General features: G+C 33.2%; 1 protein-coding gene across 3 annotated transcripts in view; it reads right to left on the bottom strand.

Moving 5' to 3' along the window:
* LOC117105675 (E3 ubiquitin-protein ligase MIB2-like) overlaps nt 1–18,400 on the bottom strand; it is a 52,672-nt gene extending 34,272 nt beyond the window's left edge. For all 3 annotated transcript variants that reach the window (XM_033246889.1, XM_033246893.1, XM_033246890.1), the window contains exons 1-2: nt 18,268–18,400; nt 17,171–17,424 (exon numbers count right to left, since the gene is read on the bottom strand). In XM_033246889.1, the coding sequence (XP_033102780.1) occupies nt 17,171–17,393 (223 nt within the window). In that variant the 5' untranslated portion in view covers nt 17,394–17,424; nt 18,268–18,400. The remainder of the gene's footprint in view (nt 1–17,170; nt 17,425–18,267) is intronic.
* Between the last annotated feature and the right edge of the window lie 6,559 nt (nt 18,401–24,959).

The raw sequence follows: 24,959 nt of genomic DNA, 5'->3' as shown, positions 1-24,959 counted from the left end.
CAACTGAATTGCAAGTTTTTGATCAAGTTGACAGTTGTAGAAAAGTTTGAATTAATACTTATACTGTACATAAGTGATATTGAATGAAAATAATGATAAGGTGATAAATAAGTAACTACTGGATACTAAGATAAAAACAGATAATAAAATCAAAGCAAAAAGCATGATATAAAAAATCAAAACTGTGAAGACTCTTCAATAAAATTCAAAAACTTTCCTTTAAATATTTAAAATTGCCAAACATACTTTTAAAATGTTGTCTGACAGTCTCAATAAAGTTTTGTCAGACTTTGATTTAGATATTGTGATATTCATCAAGCATCAATATATATGATAATAAATATTTCAGGAAGATTGGATTTTGTAGCTTTCTGCAAACTGAAACTATGTATAGATTTCACATTTGGTTACATTCTAATCAAAATTCCAAATCCAATTGACAAACTATACTAACAATATTTCCAGAAAAGGAGGTCATACAATTCACTTCTTGATGATAGATAAATAAGAATTGAAATGAAAGATCTTGCTGTTTTCACACTGCCACACTACAGATAAGTTTATATTTCATTTTATTCATCGTTCATTGAGACTTCTGAGAAACATCTGAAAAATTGGGTAGACCAGGAGTAGCAGACTATTATGCCTTCAGGGAAAAATATTTAAAAAATTATCACTGAGCAAAAAATAACATGAAACTGAATCCAAATAAATGCATCTGAAATTCTAGAAAATAGTACTGAATAGTCTTTAACTAATACTCCATAGGGTCAAAACATGAGTGCTCCGTAGACCACCCCCCTTTAGTTTAGTTTACCGGTAACAATTTGGGTAAATCAATATTAACTAAAATGTGCCAGTTAAAAAAACAAAAATGAGCAATGGTACGATTGATAATAAACTTGGTATGTCCAAGTGAAATCTGTAGAAAAAACATAAAAAAACTTAAATATCAGACACATATACTATATAAGTACTTTAGTTCATCACAGATGCTTTCTATTTATCAACTAATCAATACAATGATGATTTTGATAGTGTATAATCTAATTCAAATAATGTTTTATCAAACTTTATTACTAATGTAGTTGAATCATTTTAACTGTAAATTCTCATGTTACTGTAATATCATAGGTTTGCCCTTTCAAAAGCAGGAATGGAAAATTATGTTTAATTATGTAGATAAAAGCATAAAATCAATATTATATGCAAGAAAAAATATGACTCATGAATTGGTAAAGATTTTCTCATTAACGTATCAAACACTAAACAGCTTAACTATCAAATAGCTCCCTTAAATACAGTGGCTTACCTACTGTAAGTGTTGACATGGGGATATGATGGGTGGGAGGGATGTGGGCAAACGTTATATTAGGGGCTCCATGGCCACTGTTTGAATGTTGAATACAATGTCTGATAAATTAATCATGCAGGATATTTTTATACCTCCATGGTATAATCTAGAAAAACTTTTAAAAACTGAACCGAGTAAGTTACCAACTTTGAATAAGACACAGATTTAGATACAGATGCAGATTTACACACTTTCTATGAATTATATTCTCAAACAGGCAATTAGGGATTTATGTAATTTTATGCAGGAGCAGTTAATATTTAGCCGTCTTTTTAAATTGGCGACGAAAATATATGCTTGGTCTGATTTTGTATTGAAAGATATGAACTTACTTGTACAATTTAAGCCATGCTTTTATCTTTAGAGCATGGTATATAAAGCATCTTTAAAATATCAAGCATTATTTGTGTTAAATTAACTCCCATATTGTAGGCCTATCTCTTACAAACATTAAATTATTTATTATTTAGGAAGTGCTTTTCAGATTTTCCCTTAAGTGCTATAAAATGGCATTAACAAACGTTGATTATAATACCTGTCTATACAGTAATTTCGCTGCACATATTTTTTATTACTTGTAAATTTATATCTTCATATCTTATATTATGTCCCTCCACAAAACTTAAATTAAGGTGTGTATGTATCATAACCATGGGCTCTGAATGGGAAAAAGAAAACGATCAAAAGGGATGAGAGATACTCTAATGAACAGATATAAATCAACTTTCACCTACACTATCATGGTTTTCCTGCATGTAATTCAATAAATAAAAAGTGTACTGTGTTTTGTATTTTACTGTTTCTATATACCATACTATAGCTGTCGGAGTGTCTTTGTACTGTATAGTGAATTATTTAGCTTTTTGACAATCTGTCAGAATAGTGTGATGTTTATCGTAATAAGATCTGGAAAATAAATAAATGAAACTGTATAATAGCATAATTCGTAACCTTTGAATTACATAGATTATTGATTTAAATACTGGATGTTATTATTTCATTGTGCTGTGTTAAGTGCTCTTGATAGAACACAATTGACAGTTACACACATACTGTATATAAGTAAGATACTACAGTACTTTGAATATAAATAGCAATCAATAACAGAAATACAGTAGTATTTATAGTACCCATTTAAGATACTTTTAGGCACCACATTGTTAAACATAAGAATATTAACAATAGCAGAATAATAACAATACTACATAATCGTATTTATATAGTTTTTTTTTAGGGGTACTTTACATACAATAGCACATAAAGGATAATATTAACAAAATGTGAAATAAACGTGAGACCTTGGTGAATTGTACTTTGTGAAAAAAAAGAAATAAATACATTTTTAAAAAGAATAACAAAATTTAAAATATTTATTTTTATATATTTTTATTTATATTTGTTCTTTATACTGAGTTACCTATTCAGTAAAATGTTACTGTTCTCCCAGAGAGCCCAATACTCATATAACGTTAAAATCACAAGAGAAACAACACAGAATAACAAACAACATTAAATTATTAACAAATAATTCTGGTACAGGGTACGTACAAGTTGATGGTGATGAAGGCGGCATTTTTTGACTTATTTTATCTGAATAGTTTATTTAGCAAGACAGATAAACCTCACAGTGAAAGATTTTTGATTGATTTATTTATTTATTTTCCACAAAGAAGTATTTATGTACTCATTTTTAAAGCTCTAGCCATCATATTAATTTATTTTTACAAAAAAAACTCATGTATGCCCATATATAGTCATGATGTGCCTATATATGGACATGATGTGATGTCATCATGACCATATTTAGGCATGTCACATGATTTTTGTCAAATAAAATTTCTGTACACAAAAAGGGAAAAGTCTATATTTTACATCCATTGACAATTAACCTACATGTAGTTGTTGCATTAAGATTTTAAAAAATTATTTTACTACAATTTTACTGACATAATAAAAAGATTACCTTGCATTTCCTGAAATGTAAGAAAATGTACAGTACATTTACAGGTAATAAATTTTTTTTTCTTCAGAATTTCACCCACATGCCCTTTGTACAACAATAAACAATAAAACGGATATTGACCATGCCTACTATTACAGTACATGAATAGAGTTATAATTATTTGCAGGGCCTAAGATATACAGTACCGCCTTATTTAGTCATTTCAGGAAGGCATAAATTTTGGTCTGGCCCAAAAAGTTCCATAAATTGGCCTTTGTGAATAGAGAGGGATATGCACAGGTTGCTTACAAAATGTTTGAATTTCTTCAGTATGTTCTGTGTGTTGCCTCATAAAAGTTAATAAGTAAAAGGTATAATGGCAGAGGTCAAAGGGAATGAGTAAGTGGGCTAACTGTAATGTTAACATACTACAGTACTACCTGCTACTGATAACTTCCATTACTCTAACTAGTGGTATAAAGCCTGAAGACAGCCCAAGTTCAAGAATTATTTCATTATTTCTGTTTACAATATAAATCACATCAAAATGATTTCACGGTATAACTTCCACACAAACACATCCTATTCACTTTTGACATTTCGTTTTTCCACTTGACTTGTTGTTGGATTAAAAATTAGACTACAATGGAAACATAAAGCTGGTACACATAACAATAAAATTTACCAACTTCAATTGTATTCATGAATAATATAAATTAAAGTGTATTTGTTTATTCAAATGGACCACTATTACCTAAGACTGACTGAAGGTGACCAAAGACAGAATTAGATACGTTGACGCAAGTTGAGACTTTTTTAATACCTTGTTTCATGAGCTTACTTTTTTAAAGATCATAAGAGGAAGGCGGAAAAAATTTAAATAAAATTTTGTTTTGGAGAAAAAAATTTACTGGTGAATGTAAACAGTCTAGTAATGGAATGGTAAATGGTTAGGTCACACAATCTTATTTTTGGAGATTTCAAGGCAGCAGAGGGCGTAATGTAAAAAAAAGAAAAATTTTTTTCCCTGAAATTTTCAATTTTGAAACACGTTGACTTTACATGTTTACTTTATTCTACAGTAACACTCTCTGTAAATGTTAGCGTCTGAAACTTGCACGTAATCATTTGTGAGCATAGTTTGTCGCACTTAAATGAATTGGATCTCAGACTATAGTGCTTATTTTGACTGCAAAATCCCTCTCTTCCTGCAAACCAAAGATTTGAGGACTGTACCTTTTCCCAAGTTAAATTTCCTTAGTTCACTGGTGTTCCAAACAGCATTATTCAACATTTACTGATGTGGCTTATAATATACAGCAAAAAAAAAAAAAATTCAAAGAATCTACAGTTATGTATTTTTTTTACTATTCTAAGCATCGCTCTTTGTGCCCCATCTACAACATTGTACCGACTAGGAGTCACACGAATCCAGTCATCTATAATCTCTATTGTTGAAAGTTAAATATAAACAGCGAAAAATCTCTAAACTGCACGTGATATCGAGTAATTAAGACCATATAAATATTGATATGAAAAGTATATCATAGACTTATTCAATGAATGATGACTGTGATAATAAAAGAATGAATATTTTCAAGGATATACATGTATTGTCACACAAATACAATGTCGTTGTAGAGCCACTTTACAGTAATACACTGCAGATCTTGCTGAATTGCATAGTTGTATGCTAATAAATTATTAATGAGTGATTAGCAACTCGTGAAAATTATTTCAGATGCATTTTGCTTTGAAATTTAAATGAAACTTTCGTAAGTGTGCAGGATTAAGTTGTTTTCGGAATAACATAATGAATACTGACAACGGAAAAAGTTTAAAATTTAGTTACCTACAATAATGTTTTTAAAGTTCTTTAGAATTCATTTTTTAGAGTATTGATGACAATACACATATTGTTTTGCATTGTTTTTTTTTATCTATTCTACTGCATAATCTCTATAAATAATACAGTACATCTTAGGATAAACAATAGAAAGTTCATGAAGAAATTTAATGCAAATCTAAATCTTCTCATGAAAAATTGCTTGATGCTTTTAGACTAGCTTTTGTTTTAATAGGTTTTTGTGTGTATTTGCCTTTTCCTTTTGCTTTACAGTACTTCAGCTGTATGGGTTTTGCCTTTAAAGTGGAATTTTTAGGATGAAATATTGTTTCAAATACAGATATTATAGTCATTTTCTTTACTGTTTCTTGTTATTATCAACATTATTATCAGCGCGATGTCAGCGAAAGATACATTTAGCAACAAACGACTCTGAGACAGCTAACTATACTTTGAAAAACATAATTATTGTTATCACAGCTTCAAGAGACGTGGTCATTCCACTTTTGTGCTTAAACTTTTCAACCGCTCACTGTCCAGTCGTAATTAACTTAGCATCGATCAAATGATTACGACACCTCCTGTACGGTAACTGAACTGAAGTTCAAAGAGTTCTGTAATTAATGTACTGCATCAATCTCATTATGAATAAATGCAGCAAGGATTGAAAGGTATCAAAAAAAAGAAGACAGTCATTCTATTCTAATGTTGAAAAGAATTAATCAACTATAAATACACCATACATCAGCAATTTATTTACAACAAAGGAAACCGATTATGTACTATCGTGGGTTGAAGGTTATTAGAATGTTTCAAAACCAAAAAAACAGAAGGGTGCAGTGATATCTTATTAAAAGACCAAGTAAAAGTAATTGTTATTTTCATGTACAGGATTTGAAATTATTTTTTTGGTGGGAGTATTTCCTATTTGCTATTACTATCCTACATTGGTAAACAGGCTGATCAATAACAATTTTTGTTTAAAGAAGTACGGCCAAGTAAAAAAAAAAATGTAGTTTCTCGTCCTAATATTTTTGAAGGAGAATGAGGGCACTTTATTTTTTTTACTCCGAGATAGCAAATCCAAGATGGCCGATGGGAAACAGCTACTACTTTCTCACGTTTACCAAGTAGACACACTGAAAGCAAATAAAAGAAGCACTACACATGATTCATACCACATGTATCCCCAACCATGAACAATTGAGAGAGAAAATTGACTGATATATTAAATTGACTGATATAAATTAAAGAAAATTTAGAAAAAATTTAAACAAAATTTGGTAAGGCAGAGACAATGGATGCGCGAGGGGATGAGACACTATTTTTTTTTTTTTATTTGGCCTAAAATGAATCTTTGCCACGTTTTCTGCCATTCATGTTCTTCAGCTTTGAAAATAAACCTTCAGATCATCTTTAATTTTATTTTCCATGGAAAAATGTTCTTTTTTTTTTAATAGCAAATATTAACTTTTTTATGGGGCTCCAAAATTTGATGTGGGCAGAGACATGAAACAATAATAATAATGACAGCAACACAAGCAACGATGACAACATCGATAGAAGAAATCTTATACGTCCATTAAAAATGTACGGATCTTCTATGTAAACTTTAAACCTGCTCCAAATGCAGTTCGATTAAAAAATATAATAGATACTTCTACAGCAAAAGAAAAAAAATGCAGGACCCAGGGATTAGAAGGCTGAAATCTTAACCACCAAATTATAGGTCTACTACAGTAGTATCACCACAAATATTATCTGTGATAGCAAAACACTAAAGAATTACAGAGCTTCTATGTAAAGATCCTTAAATCCAGATATAGTAGATTCAATTAATTTAAAATATAAAACAATTACATAAAATAATATTATTGTTCTGTCTCTTATACACATCTAGATGTGTATAAGAGACAGCAAGCGTTAAGCTATGATTTATTAAAAATATTAAATAACTTTCAATAACACTTTGAGATTAAAGTTCCATTATACTGTCCTTTAAAATTTTAAACCTTTCATTATACTGTAATAATTTTGATTAGGTTTTAAAAGGGATTAAAATAAAAGAGAGTCAGACTCTTTTGATATGAATGAATATTACTTTAAAAAAAAAAAAAAAAAAAAAAATCAGACTTTCTTGCTGTACATTATATTCTGTTTGATAATCATGTCAACAAGGGCAAAGGTCATTCTTAAAATCAAAGTTCATAAAATCAACATTTTACTGTACTACATAAAATATAACATGGACAAATATTTTTAGTCTCATATAAATATCTTTTGAAATTTTAATCATGTTTATGTCAATAAAAAAACAATTTTCTTTGATTTCTGCTTTGGAATGTACTGTAATGGAAATTACTGTACTTATAATTTATACCAAATAATAAATATATAGGGACTAATCATAATGAAAATGAATAATAATTATCAATAATTAAATAGAAGATAATATTAGGGGCTGATCAATCAAGTCTAGGCCATAATCCTTTCCATCAGTTCGTTTCATTTTCCATCTTGAATGGGTTGGGATAACTCTCAAAAGCAAAAGTCCCATTTGAGTGGTACTTTATATCTAAGAATTTTGGTCTTTGCCTTTGGTACTGTACTTTACTTCATCGCTGGCTTTTTGGGACAGGCCTACAATTTCTGGCAATCTACAGTATACACATGCCTGTTCAACTTTCAATCTACTACGCTTAACTTACCAAATATACTAGTCTTGCCTACAGTACAGTAGTTTGTAACTTTTTGTTAAGAATTTGATTGATGATAAGCCTAGTTAATATGTAGTAATAACTAACGATCAGATAGAGTCACACCCCAGGGAAGATCTCAAATAATTCCTGACAAGAGATGGCATCATCTGGAATAACCCTGGGGGAGAACATCAAATGGAATGGACCCAGGGGAGGAGAGCATCTGGAAGTTAAATCAATAATAAGCATTTATCAAGACATTTAATCTCTTTGAAAATTATGGAAATTTGAGTAGCTTTTTGATTAAATGATAATTACATGGATTTCTAAATTTTGGTGATCAATTTTGCTTTGTAGTTATTAAGGCCTAATGTTACCATGACTTATAATTAAGAATAATACATTTTCACATTGATAAATATTTTCTTAAGTAACATCCTTTACTTATTATAATCAGCATTTTGAAATATGTAAATTACGACTCACTTCCTTTATTAAAAACATGAACAAGCATAAAAAAATATATTTATTATTCTACTCACACTCAGAAAATCAATATAGCTCGCTTTACAACTACTAGCAAAGATACCATTACTAACTAAACACACAAGAAACAATGAAATTACTGGTATACAGTGGTACCATACTTTAGCTTTCTTCATTAATGGATGTCAACGAACTGTGATTTTAAGTGCACAAGCAAGCATATATCTTTTGTCTTTATATTTTTACATCAGCCAAAAAAGCTATGTATTTCCCGCTGTCTGTCTGTCAGATAGATTAAACAAAAACTAATGAATGAATCATAAAATTTAGTGGAAAAGTAGATAATATTCGAAGAAATGATAACATTTTAGAAAAGTCAAAGAACAAGGTCAAAGAAATTCAATTTTTTATCCCGAGCATAAAAGAAAATAATGGAAATCCCCATCATACACAGTTGTTCGTTATTCAGACACAGGGTGGAAAATAATGGAATCACCCATACACGGCCTGCATCTTATTCGGTATTCAGGTACCAGGCGGATGCACTTTATGGAGTAAAATGGTCATTTATGCGCTTATTATTGATTTTCAATTTTAAGAATTGGAAAAACTAATTAATATTTGACACATAGAATTGAATCTGAGTTACAAGTTGGTAATTAATGATGAATAACACTGTAGAAAGAACTTGATAATACTTGAATACTGAACTCTGAATACTTAGTTTACTCAGGCTGGTTTCAAGCATACAATTGACTCATGACTTTGCAATTAAAGCACCAATACACTATAGTCGAGTGGATTCCCACTTAAACTCCCGGATATTTCCCAAACACCAACTAAACATTTATTTTGCACACCAATACCACTTTGCCAATTATAAGAATAAGATGGAACTAGATATGTACAGTATGAAAAAACGTCTTACAAATGAGACAGAGTGTTCAAGAGTGTTCATTTGTGTCTTCTCAAAGATTTCGTTTTTTATTGCATTGCAGGTTTCTTATCAGGTATTATGCATTTCTTATTAACACTGCCTTACATAAGCCACAATTACACTGCAGAAGATCATCGTGATGATTGCGTTTATCTGATGATGTAAATGTTAAAAGTGGCCATGTAAACGGTGGTTACATGGCAACGAATCAGTAACCGCGATGATCTGAGAGTTACCTCAACATCGCAGCGGAGTTAACCAAGATCATCAGCGTGACCTTAATGCAAAACAGCTGTTATCTGACCTGTGTGAGTCATCACGGAATTCGCTGTTAATAAATAGTGTTTTGTAAATAGTACAATTATTAATTATTATTTGAAGAAATGTTTAGAAATACAGCAATATTAGTTAAAAATTATGTTTTAATCAGTTCCATACAGTTTAAAGGGTTTCAAAACAAGCAGCAATGCGTGCATTGTTTTCAGGTCAGTTATAATCATGTGACTTCCTGGTGCAACCGATAGTCAAATAATCGTGTAGACGCTTGACTGCAGATCATCAGTGTTACTTATCTTGATAGCAAACAGTCGTGTAAACATGACTACTGTATAAGCTTTGTTTTATGGATTTGCTCTTTTCGAAAATGCATTCTATTAGTATAACTAAAGCCAGAAATACACTGCATCAGCCAAACATCTTATGATTGCCGGCCGCTCTCTGTGATAGCTTGACGAAAGACAGCCGCCTGCTGATTGTTGGTGGCAGTCTAAGCGAATCATTCATCATTAAAACGACTTGTTGTGCATGCCTTGTCACAATGAGTTCTCAGTGGAATCGCGTATGCCAATGACCATCGCCACAGTGTGTGCTGGACTAAAGACATTAATTGTAATATACCATAGGAAACAAGTCCGTTTCAATTCATGACATCTTTCTGACTATCCTTACATTTTGATACAGCTGTTTCGCATCTTTTTCCCGGAAACATCTCAGGTACTTTGATGTGGTATAAAATGATTTATTGATAATAATCATGAATGGTATGATTTGAATATTTGTGTTTTTTGCTGTAATTTTGCGAATAGCCCTCGATGGCTTTTGGAGAGTCAATAAATTGAATTGATGATGTTATGAAATACGCACCTTATAAAGATACTAACAAGTATTAAATCAAAATTTTTTTTAAATTAATTCCACCTTCCGAGCACCAAAAAAAAATACGCACATATCAGAGCGCAATCTTCTGCTTATATTTCATTAATGGAGAGCCCTCTGTAATGGTGTTTTGCGTGAAATCCATAGTCTATTATTGATCGTGATAGTACTAAAATACATGTGGCCGGCTCAGTTAATAATAGTGTAAAGCCTCATCTAGCTCCTGTTAAGTAAACCTTGATTATGTTTTTAAAAGCGAGATTAGGTTTATAACGCCTAACTAACACTTTATGGAAACTGATGACAGATAATTTACGATAGAGTAGATGAATACTGCACACAAACAAGTAACATAGTATAGTCTACAGGTAACAATAGGTATGTCGCTCTCCTAATTTTTCTTCCCTTTAATATAACAAAAATATACATTTCGTCAAGTAATGCTTTTTGTGTCTTATAAAAATCAATTGGACAACATAAAAAAACTTTTTTTCCTTTGAAGCCTAGCTTTAAAGATTATCAGAAGGCAGGAAAAATATAAAAAAATGAAAATTTTGTTTTCTTGCTTCACTAACAGTCGTGTTGAAAGGGAAGATCAAGAAACTAATTTTGGGTATTTTCGTTCTGTATTTGGTGTAAAGAACCAATTCTCAGCATTATGCGTAGCATACAAGTTTTAAAAAAAACTTCTTAAATAATAAGGATTAAGATGTTATATTCTTTAACTTAGCTTGGGGTTAGAGCCACTGCAAAAATAAACATTACTAATTTTTTCAACCAAAAAATCTATTACTGTATCATCATAAAAATATTTTAATAAAGGAAAATGTTTAAACTACAGTATTTCATTATAAGATTAATTTAGGTTCCATTCATTTATATGGCAGGTGGTCTAGCTAATACTGCAGATGAGAGTTTATCTGCAGAAGTACGACATTTTGACACTTAAAATTGAATGCGAAATAATTATTTGTGCTTTTTTCATATTTAACCCCAAAATACTTGATACCTCATTTGTACAGTACAAAGGATTGGTAATTGTAAAGAAACAAAGTCATCTGTGGAATGTGATATACATTTTATAAATACACTAAATACAAAGAAAGCAAGATAATAGTTACCATATGAAGCACTGTAGTAATGGCAACTTCACCTTCGACTGTAAAATATACTTACCATGTTGATATAATCCAAGTGGTGTCACCAGTAAGTCGGGGGGAGGGGAAGGGACTGTCTCTTATACCTGTCCCATAATCAATGAATTTAATTTTATCTCTCTTTCATTTTAAAGCAATAATCTATTAGAAGATAGAAACTATAACTTCAAGATAACCTGAAGTTCAAGGTTGTTGAAATCAAAATTCATTATATTTCAGATCAATTTAGTTGAAAGTCTAGAAGAATCTAATAATGTGATATTAACATTTTTTTACTACATTATTTAAATTTGCTACCCTTTTAGAAGCATTTTCCAAGCACTCATTGTCAATGTAAAAAGGTTTTTATACTAGAAGCTGAGGGTTCTTCTGTCGATTTTAAGACATGCCTTATGAGAAACATGTCCAATTTTGATATTGTAATCTAACTTTTTTTTTAACTTGAAAATTTAAAAAACAAAAAATGACATAACAAAAAAAATGACAAAAAAATAATAATTTTGAAGCGTTAATATTTCCGACTGATGGCACGGAAAAAAAATGCTGACATTACATAATTAAACTTGTCGCACACAGTTATGAATATGAGACAGCAATTCTAGAAGGGGCATGTCCCCGGTAAACATTCACCGATAATATTACACAAGACTTTAAATTCAGACTGCTTAAGTTTTAAAGGCACTGGAGATCAATAAAAGAGCCACACAAAATACTAAGCGATGGGCTATGAAGCCACGACATTATCGCTACTCAATTTTAATTTACATTTACGGGAAGAATCTCCGGGGAGGGAGGATGATAGCTACTCAATCTATCCTTATAGCTTTTACTGATTCAAGAGCTCTTACACTCGTTCAATAGCAAGCTGAATGAGTCATGATTCCATTCAATAATACAATTTAAAATGATCATTATTAAGAGAGGTTTTTCATTCTTTAAATTGATATAAGTTGAAGAAAGTAGAAATATAAGGAAGACAGAGAGTACTTTGTACTTCCGAATTAATGGAAGACATTTTCAGAAATAAATTATCTAATAGATACAAAAATTATGATCGTAAATTTTCATTAAAATAATTTTAAGATTCTGTTGGAAGAGGATAGAGAGTGAAATGGACTGTAATTTAGTGATTAAGACACTAACATTCAAATCCTAAGATGTTGGGTTCAATCATGATACAGTTAGTCAGAATATTTTCTTACAATTTTGAAAACACAGTTTTCCACTCCCTAGGCACAGACTTGGTTTACAGTATAATGCATCAAGCGTTTCAAATGATCATTATTACTGGAAAAAGCCAGGCAAGGGTGGCACCAGAAATTTGCCCACAAGGGGTACGACATGTCCAACCAACGAACTGACTAGAGCCTTGGTCGACGGCCTGGAATAAAATTCCATGGTAGGCTTCACAGGAAGGTTTTTATGGCTTTGTTGGTCGAAATTGTGCTTTAGACCTCAATACTGAGATTAACAACTAAAATAACGTTATATTGGATAGGAAAATTATTATTTTTTAATTTTTAATCCTACAACCTAGTTGTGGCGTTGGACAACAGGCAGGTCCAGACCTGTCCGACGAGAGGTCGAATTTTAACTGCCTGCTGGCGCCAACACCACTGCACCGTAGGAAAAAACATTTTTTGATACATGTTGGACGAACAATTTACATCACCATAGAGTAGTAAAGTGCCTTGAGACGGTTTACTGTGGAAGGCGCTATATAAATATATGACCATTGACCATTAGATCTTTACTATTATTTAACCATTGTTACATCAAAAATCCAACATTATCATGGATATCTTATCATTACCATCATTATCATCACCATATTCATCATCATCATCACCACCACCCATGATCATCATCAAAATATTATCCTATTAAATTCCTGATGCAACACTTCAAAATAATATTATTACAATCATCAATAAACCATTAGAGTACACACCCCCACATTCCCAACTCACTAAAGCATCATTTCGAAAATAATGGTACTGTACGGTATGCATTTCACTGCAAACAGTCAATTACTATCAAGTGTAATGAAGAACCTCAAATGTTGAAATGGATGATGATGGCATTTGTCTCCTCGGAGCATTTTCTCATTTGATTCTGTAATGGATTTTTTTTTTATGACATTTCCTGATAACTCCTATACTGTCACTGTTAACATTTAACATTTGGGAGACTAAAGACAAAAAAAAAAATCAAACCTTTATCATCTTTTAAATATAATGGGAAGGGAGATGGATAATATTGAGCAAACGTTTTAATTTTTAGTTTAGAAAAATGTAATAAATATAAACTTTTTTGGCATTATCATTCAAAATCTATTCACTATGCACAAAATGCAAGCTCTGCAACTTCCTATAAAAAATCTAAATAAAGTTTACATTTATAATTACTAATTTATTGCATACTATAACTGCAATAAAGACAATATAACATCAACAAATTCAGGACTGACCTCATTATTAAAATTTTATGACATTTCATTTGTCTGGGACTGTACAATATACCAACATTAAATTCCAAATTTGGTCATGAAAGTAGAAAATATAATCTCATAAATATTAACCTTTGGTCTTCTACAAGCATGCACTGATATCTGGGCAATAAGCCAATTAATAGTAATACCAGGGGTGAACTGGTAGGGGGAGGGGGTGGGGATGTAGATGAAAGTAGCACTAAATATTTATTCTACTGAAACCTTAATGGTCAATTTTAGTACTTTCTATGAATATCCAATTCATAATTTCACATTTTACAACATTTTGCTAAAATTCACAGATTCCCTAACAAGGCACACAGCGTGTGAAAATATTTTACCATGTACCAATCTTGATAAAGTTAAAAGTGCCCTGCGGTATCACATAATTTTTACCTGCCTCTTCCACAGCGGTAAAGATTACAAGATCTTACAATGCTTTGCGCAGCATCATTTACACTGCGACTACAAAATTAAATAAATGGAATCATATGATATATCAAATATATAGGCTTGACACGGACACAGAAGAGTATAATAAGGAAGAAATCAGGTCTGGTAGAAGTTAGAATGAAATGGGGAAAAAAAATATGACAAGGTATTTGTTTTAAAATGGCTCCATTAATACCACTGTAGTCTAATAGCATAGTTGGTGAGAAAGAACAAGTATTAATTCTAAGCCGTTTAATTTTGCTACAATGATAGTGAGACTTCATTTATATTTAGCGCAGTCAACATTATATCTATCTAGGTCTAATATGTTGTCCTAGTTATTGGATAATGAATCAATCATACACATTGTACAATTCTTCTAAGTTCTTGAGGCAAAATTTTCCTTCATTACTGCGCTGTGTAGGTGCACCCATAATTTAGCAAGAACAGTTCTATATCAAATTGATCATTCACATAATCCTACAACAGGCAGCATTATTCTCTGAAGCCGAAAGTCAGAAATTGTGACTTACATTTCGAGAAATATTCGCAAGAATGTCCAGCAATGTATTCCTTTCGCAAAGGTGTACATTTTTTTTCTCAATATTAAAATAAAAATTTAACTGAACTTGGAACTCTCAGAATGAAGTGGACTTGATGAACTGACAACCTTCAGTTAGAAAGCCAGAAGCTACAATTCTTCTGTACCCATGAATTTTTTTTTTATCAGAAATAGATCTGTGGTTAGCTTGCTGGGTGCTTGTCTTATTAGTGCAGGTTCCTTGGTTCAAATCCTTAGAATTTATATCTGAATTTCACTTAAGTTTTATTACAGTAGAATGTAATGTAATGTAGTGGGATTTGGTATAGCGCATTATACCGAAGTCTCAATGCGCTGGAAAACAAAAACAAAAGGCAACTCCTATTGTAACCAAACTACAGATGCAGAGAAACAGACTGAGCAGAAGAACCAAACATCACTGCATTGTTCGCCTGCAATTTAAGACCATTGACAGGCAATGGTTGGCCGGCACATGATTCACAGATGCTCTCATGATGTAAGGCATCTATCTAATCAAGCCTATACTCAAATCACAAAAAACAAAAGGCAGAAAAAAAAAAAAAAAAAAAAAAATGTATGAAAATTTGAAATTAGTAACAGGTATTGAAAAGATGAGTCTTCAATCTTGTCTTGAAAATAGCAAGAGTTGGTGCTTCTCTTACACTAGAAGGTAAGCTGTTCCATAGTTTTGGTGCTGCTACGTGAAACGATCTTTCGCCATACGTTTTTAATCGGCATGCAGGAACTTGCAGAAGAGTAAGGTCTGCAGTAAGGTCTGTAGAACCCCTCCCTTTGGAGTTCAATAGCCTTTGTCATAAGTATGATTACCAGATACTAGATTATGCCGGTGCAAATATTATATAAAATAACAACTCACTGGATTTTAAATAAACCCTTATAAAAGGCTCTTGTCATAAATTATGATTACCGGATACTAAATTATGCTGGTGCAAATGGTATATAAAATAACAACTTACTGTATAAAAAAAATCCTCATACTTACTGGTAGACAGACATTGAATGCTTCATAACTGAATCGTATTACATAATTATATAAATGAGGTCATGGGTGTGACACCACCAATTGATGGATCACTTTGTATTCAAAAATCAATATTGTTCACTCATGTAACAGTTTAACCTGGTAATTACTGTATTATTTAGACTCAATATCAGCCAAGTGATACCAAGTACAGCAGGTATATTTTGTTGTTATTGGGAAGAAGAGGAGAGATATAAGCATATGTTTACCAGGGAAAGATCCAGGGTACCTTGCCCCCCCCCCCACTCCCCTAAAATAAAGAGATAAAAGAAAAGTGAAAGAGGGGAGCATAGTACTCCAAACAAGCTAATTCTATGACGGTCAAGCATTTCTAAACAAAAATCTCACATAACACCCCCACTCAGTGCTTTGCGTGATGCATGGTCCCCACCAAGATATTTCCCTGGATCTTCTCCTGTTTACAGTACAATGACCAACACAAAAATATGTACCAAAAGGATTAAGCTCTGTCTATCAAATTTTCTTTGACAAAAACTGTTGTATGCCCATATATAGTCATGATGTGCCTATATATGGTCATGATGTGATGTCATCATGACCATATTTAGGCATGTCACATGTTTCTATGAAATAAAATTTTATAGTCTAGATAGGGCTTAAGCAACATAAACATTTAAACTATATACAAAAAATAAAAAATATTTTTTAAAAACATGATTCACAGACTAATAAAATACAAAACATTTAAAATAAAGTATTTTCATTTATTTGGATCATTTTAATATTAAAATATTGTAAATACATGAAAGTATTTGGGAATGTACTGAGTATTCAGTATGATAACACATCAGGTAGAGCAAATCATCACTATGATATTTTCCTGACACAAACACACCGAAATAGCATTGCAATACCCGCTGCCACTTGGGGATCAGATTCAACAATAGTCATCACTAAGCGCAAGCTCTGTGACCTAGTAGACACCAGGCTAGTTATTTGGAGGTCGTGGGTTCGATCACTTGCAAATTTTTTTATTTTTTTTTAGGAACATACTATGTATTTAGTACGTCAGGTATTATCATGATATAAATATAAATTTCACTTACCCACTGGTGCATTATCGTATATTAATAAGTCATAGCACCCCTGGTAGCCAGTTCTATAGTTAGTCCGTGTACCACAATCCCACTGTACCACAACTGTTTTATCTGGTGATGTGGTGCTACCGGCACAACCGATTTCAACAACAGTACCTACATGGCCCTCTCCATCATCCTGGTTTCCCCATTTCCAGTTTGGGCCGCGGACCACTCGCAAACCTACTTCCATTTGTTGAACTTGAAGATAATGTTTTCAAGATCTGTAAAAATAAACCAGTGAAAATTATAAATGATTAACTATGAGCATGAACTTGATAATTATAAATTTACTTTTAATAAAATTCTGTGTCTTTTTAAATAAAAACAAATCCTTTATGAGTAGGGAATACAAGGTAGCACATAGTAAGCTCACTGTATCTTGTGCTAAAAATAATGTGGTTATTTGTGTAAAAAAGTTGATACAAAGTAGCCAGTACAACACCTTACACAACACTGGACTGAGAAAGAAATTGTTCATTTTTTAAATTTTCAAGCTGTGTCTGATTTTCAGTCTGGTATAATTAATCTCCTTGCAAAAGTAGGGCTGCATGAGCCAGATTGATCATTTATACTAAGCTTAATGTTTGAAAAACAAGTACCAAAGTACATTGGGCTCTTGTAAATATTGGACTAGGCCTAGCTGGGGCCCAGGGGGGCCCTACAACAAACAATAGAACAAACAATAACAACATTGTCATTAACGATTGGATACAAATCTATATTTATTTTCAACTTGAAATTGTTTTTTATTTTACTATTTTAACTTTATAACACTTGAAAATACAATGCACAATAATGAATTAGTAGCCGCCGAGTATAACTAATAATTGTTGTAGACTTTTCGAGCATGTAAAAAAAAATCGTAACCTGTCATCACGGTCAAGCCACCAACGGACAAGGTATCGCCCTTTCGTCTGGCAACCTTACCTATCTCGGCCTAGGCTAGCTTCGATCGTTCGTTGAAAGTGCTCAGTTTTATTCATTCAAAAAACATCACTTAATTTTTAAAAAACAACATATCAAAGATGTGTTCGTACTGATTTTCAACTGAAATATCAACTCACCAATAAATGAGCGGAGAAGAGGAACAGAAACGTGAAATACCACAACTTTGTTTTCACGGAAACCCAAACTAACCTTACACATCCGCCATTTTCCGACGACTATTATCGCTCATTGTGTTGTGATTGAACTGAGCATGCTCAATAAATAAGTTCGGTCGCGTATTTTACACACAAGGGAAACTCCCTATTTATTGCCGAACGAGACACATGCACCATGATGCCCACGCCTGTATAAAAGGGGTACGCCTAATTTGAAGTATTTTAACTTCCACTTCCATAAAAAAAAAAATTATTAGTTTTTACTCAATGATTTTGATTTAACATTCCCATGTCTTATTTTTATTATGATTTAACTGTACTTTATTCGATTTACCTTTAAAAAATAGTGTTCCAGTCGGTGAAGCCATCAGTTCGACGACCATGGATCTCCATCCCTCTCTATCTTCAGCCCTTCTCACACATGCTATGCGACCAAGCCCGAGGGGTAGGGGAGGGGTGGTGTTTGACATTGAAGTTCAGAAATGCTTGACCATAGACGCTGCATGAAATTTAAATCGAAAAATAGCTTGTCCATCGAGTAGTGACGCACTTCTCTTTACTCCCGCTTTCTTTTCTTATCTTCATTTTTTTTAGGGGGGGGGGGGAGGCTAGAATCTTACCCTGTACTCTATACTTCATTTGTCCTTTTTGATGTTGTTCTTGGCCTTCATCTCCCTCATTCCCCTTCTAATTTCCTTCCTTGTCTCTCTGTAATGCATTTCCTTTATGATGTGTCTAAATATCGTTTTCAATATAAACCATGGAATGGCTTTTTTAGGAAATAACTTTCATAGGCAACGTTGCCTTACAAATTTTAAACATTTAATTAAAAATCAAGGCATATTCATGATTTATCAATTTATTCATGATGATTTATCAACTTATTATGCTTTCCTTCCAATCCCAGGGTCCTGGGTTCAATTGACAGCAGGACTTCTTCTCACGACTAAAAACAACTCCACTACCTAAGCCTCATAACGAGACTTCGCTGTTAAACGCATCACATTATTTTTAATATTTAGAGGAGGGCCCTGAATATCAGCCGACCTTCTAGGATACGCTGGAATGGTCCAGGGGTGGTGCCAGTGGGGGGTCCTCTGTCGGGGAGAGCTCCCCCCCCCCCCGTCGGGGAGAAAAAGCACAATTCGACGGGGAGAAAAACAAAATTATATGCATTTTCTAAATATTAGTAGACTCTAAAATCGATTAAATAAGCCTTTGAAACCCCCTAAAAGCCCCCTGGACGATTTTCGAAACCTTTTAATCGAAGCTCGACGACGCCCAATTTGCTTTCGTCGGGGAAATCTGACCCCCCGTCGGGGGCATCACCCCCTCCTGTCGGGGACCTCGACCCCCCTCGTCGGTCAAATCCTGGCGCCACCCCTGAAATGGTCACCCTCTACAAATATCGTTTAAAAAAAAGAAGACTAGCACCACCTTAGTACGACATGGGGAACAAGTAAATTGGTTATGAGAGCCGCACCGGGGAGCCGCAGACCAGGAAATGTTTAAAATGGAGTTGATTCGTCCAGACAAGAGTAAATTTAATATTTTGACTGTAGGCTATTACAGGTACCGGTACTATTACAGCTATTATTACCGGTACTACTGTCCCAGTCCCCTCGCAATTTATATTTAGGTTGAAAAAATGTTTAATTTATGACCTGGAATGTCGCGACCCCATTGAGCGGATTTAAAAGGCTAGATTCACCCCACTCCCCACACCCCTAATTTTTCAAAATTATGGAGAGAAAAAAGTAAAATTATATTAAAATTTAAAATCGGTCATCTAGAGTTGCCATAATCATAAATTTTCTATATATAGACCCTCTTCTTCCAATTCCTGCATCCGCCACTGACGACGACGGTGGTTGTTGCAACATGACATGATAGGCAATACAGCCTCCGTGATGAGAAAACATAAGCCTATCCTATACTATCGTATTACAAACAAGATAAGTACTAAATAATAAAATATATATATATATAAAATACAGTAATTATCCATTCATTCATTTACACACGTATACAGTGTAATTACTCCAAATATGGCCACGAAACACGAAACATCCCGGACAGGCCTCTCTCTCCAAGGCGACTCATTATCCGGGATTGTTTGCATATAACGGATGTATTCTGCCGTATGTTGCAATTACTTCGTTGTGTATACGTTATAAATCAAGATAATGTTAAATGGATATAGAAGAACAGATATTAATTATCCTTCAATAAATCAACATTGTGATACTTTCCCAGCCAACAGTGGCCGTAATTTCCTCTTCAAAATAGTTTCCCTTTTTCTATAGATATACAATACAACACAGATGTGTAATATTCACTTTATTGCATTTCAATTCTTCAATACAAAACTACTTATATTTCATGATGTCAACGCAAAAATTGCCAACGGCACAATAAATACCAAAAATGCAGGTAGCTTTACTTCTGTCAGTGTCAGAGACGAGTGAAAACTTTTTTGATTACCGTCTTACACATAGAGGGCGCTATTCAGTTTTTGCTATTTCTCATAAAGAGACCTATCTGAAACTAAAATGTCGTTCAATGTAGTTTTTAGCATTTTTTTTAAAATTCCAGTTGTCAAGAACACAGGACATGGTAGGAAACAGTATTTGTGGCCCTGTACCATGATCTGCGTTCAATCTGAAGACGAAGTTTGTAGGTGTTGATGAATATTTGAATTAATGAAAATAATGTTCCAGAAATTTGACTAAATTAGGCCTACATCCATGTTTTTTTTCAATTTTGAATACAGTAGAACCCAAAGGGACACCTTCGGGATCAAAAAAATGTCAGGGTGTTGGCCTTAGTGCAAAAAGATATATTTTCCCTCGTAGGTAATAAACTAACACGTACTATACTACAATATAACGCCTCTATGCTAAATTTTAATTTTTTTATTTCTTTATTCTTTATACTGTTGTTGTTGTTGTTGTTGTTGTTGTTGTTGTTGTTGTTGTTGTCGTTGTTGTTGTTGTTATTGTTGTTATTATTATTATTACCAGTATTACCATTATTTGTTTTTGGTTAGCCAATTAGCACGTAGGTCATGAAAAAGAGTGTTGTGAATGCCAATTACATTTTTGGATAAAAAAAAAAACAGTGTCGTCAGCAGACTGAAACTTTGCACTGTGTGATATAATTAGGAAGGTCATTGATAAACATAATAAATAGGAGAGGCCCTAGGATGGATACCTGAGGAACTCCGTAGGCCTACCGAATGGGAGAAAAATCAGAGAGAGTACCATTTATACAGGTCGATTGTTGGCTATCAATGTAAGAGGCAAACCAGTTTCGCTCGTGACCAGAAATTCCAAAAGTAATCAGTTTGTTGATAAGGGCTTGGTGATGAACTGAATCAAAAGCTTTTTTTAGGTCGAAAAAAACTCCACCTATCGAGTTGGCTTTTATCCATGTTATCAAGAATATATTCGGAAGCTTCAATGAGGGCAGTGGATGTGCTATGAAGTGGAGGAAAACCTGATTGATGAAGTAGATTAAATTGTTTTTGTTTTCATTCCTATAAATTATCTCTTTTTGAGATTAAATTTGCAAACTAAAAAAGGGACATATCGAAATTAAGACCACAGGACTTCCTTTCGCATTTCTTATTCTTACCTCCCTCTTTCCTCACCCCACCCTCTCCCCCCTCTCTCTCTCCCCCTCACTCACTCTCTTTCTCTGCTTTGGTTCTGTTCTGATGTCTTGCCTCATGCTGGGCAAAAAAAAAATGGTGCATTTTTATTTGTTTTGAATTGCATTGTTTTAAGTCATTCATCATTATGCTTTTTTTATGTAATATTTATGCTTTTGTTCATATATAGATTAATTACATAAATTCTGTTAGCATAAATATATTTCTATTATCTAATAATTATTAATTAAATATATTTCTATTATCTAATAATTATTTAATTATTTAACTGTTTATTTTGTTATTAATCTGATTTCTATTAAATATATGTACATAAAAAAGTATTTCTATGTTTATTCATTTATTTTATTGCAATTTTACTTTTGTATTAATTTTTCATAAGGCCATGTAGAAAGAAGTTGTTAATCGTCCCCTCCCTACTTAAAAAAAAAAATCACCCGACCATTTTTTCCCGCCAAAACTCACGAAATATCGTCTTCCGCAATTAATTCAACTTTGGCTAGGGCAGGCTTTTTTTGTGTGTAACTACAATTGTTTGATCGTATAAATTCCACCTGATCAAACGTTTACATGAGGCCTTGCACTCCTGGTGCTGTCTCTTATACACATCTAGATGTGGGGGGGGGGGGGGGGAGACTTGGCATGTGTTAATGGGGTGGTTTCATTACTGATTAAAAAGGAAAGAAAGAAAAAAACCTCCACCCCCACCGAATGTTTTTAAAAAAAGGACGATCAACTACTCTATTTTTTACATGGCCTAATTTGATTATTTTTTATAGGCCTATAATGCTTCATTTCTACTATTACTTTTGTCATATGTACCGAGGGGTCCCTAATGATCAGCTCCGGCTGTGAATTGCCAATGTCACAAAATATTGAAATAAATATAATAAATTTCCTTTTCCGACACATTTCATGAGATGTGTGACTGATGATGTCTTTTATAAATATCTTTTTAAAAATCTTTTATAAATATTCGGTTTGTCTTGTCACTCCCCATGTACTTGAAACTACACGTAGGCCTAATCATAATCGAAGCGTCCCTGTAAAAAGACCCTGTCAATAAAACAATCTTTAAACCTCCTTTTGCTAGGCGCCGCTTCTATCTGAGACAACTATACAACTTCTGTAGTTGTCTCAGCTTCTATGTAATATATTTCATACTGCTTACTGCACATCACTACAATTTTGTTCTATCTGTAGTTAGCAAATCTAGACCAAAGCAAATGAGCTTGCCTTTGAAAAGTAGTATAGCGCCCTCATACGATTATTATTTTTATAATTTTTTTCTGCGTAGAAATAATCGTTTCTGCCATGTCTTTAAACACTAAATGGCCGGAAATTGCACTTTAAATGCCATGACTTTAAATACCGTATATACTCGCGTATAAGATTTTGACGATTTTTGGACGATTTTTGTATGTCGGGCGTAAAAGACGAAGAACTGGTAGTATAGAGGATGTGTGTAGGCGTACGTGATGTATTTATAAATTCGGAGTATCGTTTAGGAAGTTAAACGACCAAATTAATGATACCAATCAATTTACACAACATGTAGGCCTACTTTCGGTCACGTTCGCATTCATTGGTTTTAATTGATTACTAGTTTTCAACTGGTAGGCTTATCATACCATTGATCCATACACTAAAGGTTAGCATTAAGCATTAACCATGCATTAACACTAACATGGCCAGACTTTTAATTATAAATGTCACGTCTGCGGGACGTTTAGTTAACAGATAAAACGCTTTTTCGACGCAAATTCAAGAGATCGAAACGCATAGTCATAATTTAGTGTCAATCGGACGCATATGGCCTCCGGCAAACGTATTGGTAGACGCGGTTTGTTGTACGAAAGCATCGAAAACGTTTTCTTCGAATTTGAAGGAAATACGAAAGAATCATGGCTTTTGTTTAATTGCGTCAATCACCTTGGGTTTGAAGCGTGTGCTGCAAGCCAGAGTGGACGCGTTTATCATTATTCATTATGACCACATGCTGTATTTAATAAGATAGTATAATACGGTACATACTCCAAGTATCGAAATGCACGCCATCGTGTCGGGATTATATTTCGACATTAATTATGTCATCATCAGGAAGGGAACATTTCGATACTTGGAATATGTAGGCCCTATTATACTATCTTATCGGTGGACCTTTCTGTATTAATGAATTAAGATGAAGATAGGAAGATTACAATTTTTTAATGAGTAAACAAATAAACGATGAAATTGCAGCTTGAAATGGCTCTAAACAATATGAAATTCATGATGATGACTTAAAGTGGAAACGAAAGAACCGCTCTTCTCAATGCGCCCTCTGTTTTCTAGACGCAGAAACTCCATGAGCAATAACCATGCAAATTTCTGATGCTGCGGACGACGCTATTCGTCTTTCGACATCATCGCGCGTTTTACCAATATCCCGCCATTTATCACCATCTTCAGCAAATGGCATTGTATATTTATGTGTGAATAGCGATTTCTCTCGGAATGGCATGAATAACAAACCGAATCACAATGGACATTACCAATTGGTATTTATAATCTGGCACAAATACATGAAATAATAAACAAGTGTAAGGTGGTTTAGTCGGGATTTGAGTCAAATGGATCTCATTTTGGCCCTACTGAAGGGTACTCATGTCCACTTACGGGATCTTTAAGTAGCATAGGCGTAGATCCGGGGGGGGGGGGGGGGGGTCCCCCCAATATTTGACAAGGGGGATGGTCCATTGTATCACATCCCCACCCCCAATATTTTGACTATGTATGGGATAAAACGGAGCTTTACACACTTCAAAAGACTGTCACAGAAATAATTTGCAATGTCTTATGCGCTTACAAAGATGAAAATTAGCATAATGTATTAATGTTGATAACAAAATTATTTTATCTGGTACCAATCTAAGCTCTTCTTTCCTTAGATGTTAGATGTGCTTGCAAAGCAAGCCACATTTTCACACTGAAGGGTGTG

Source organism: Anneissia japonica, unplaced genomic scaffold (genome assembly GCF_011630105.1).
Source record: "Anneissia japonica isolate Jap-2015-1 unplaced genomic scaffold, ASM1163010v1 scaffold287754_len4335492_cov202, whole genome shotgun sequence".
Classification (NCBI taxonomy): domain Eukaryota; kingdom Metazoa; phylum Echinodermata; class Crinoidea; order Comatulida; family Comatulidae; genus Anneissia; species Anneissia japonica.
This window is presented reverse-complemented; position numbering and strand designations above follow the sequence as displayed.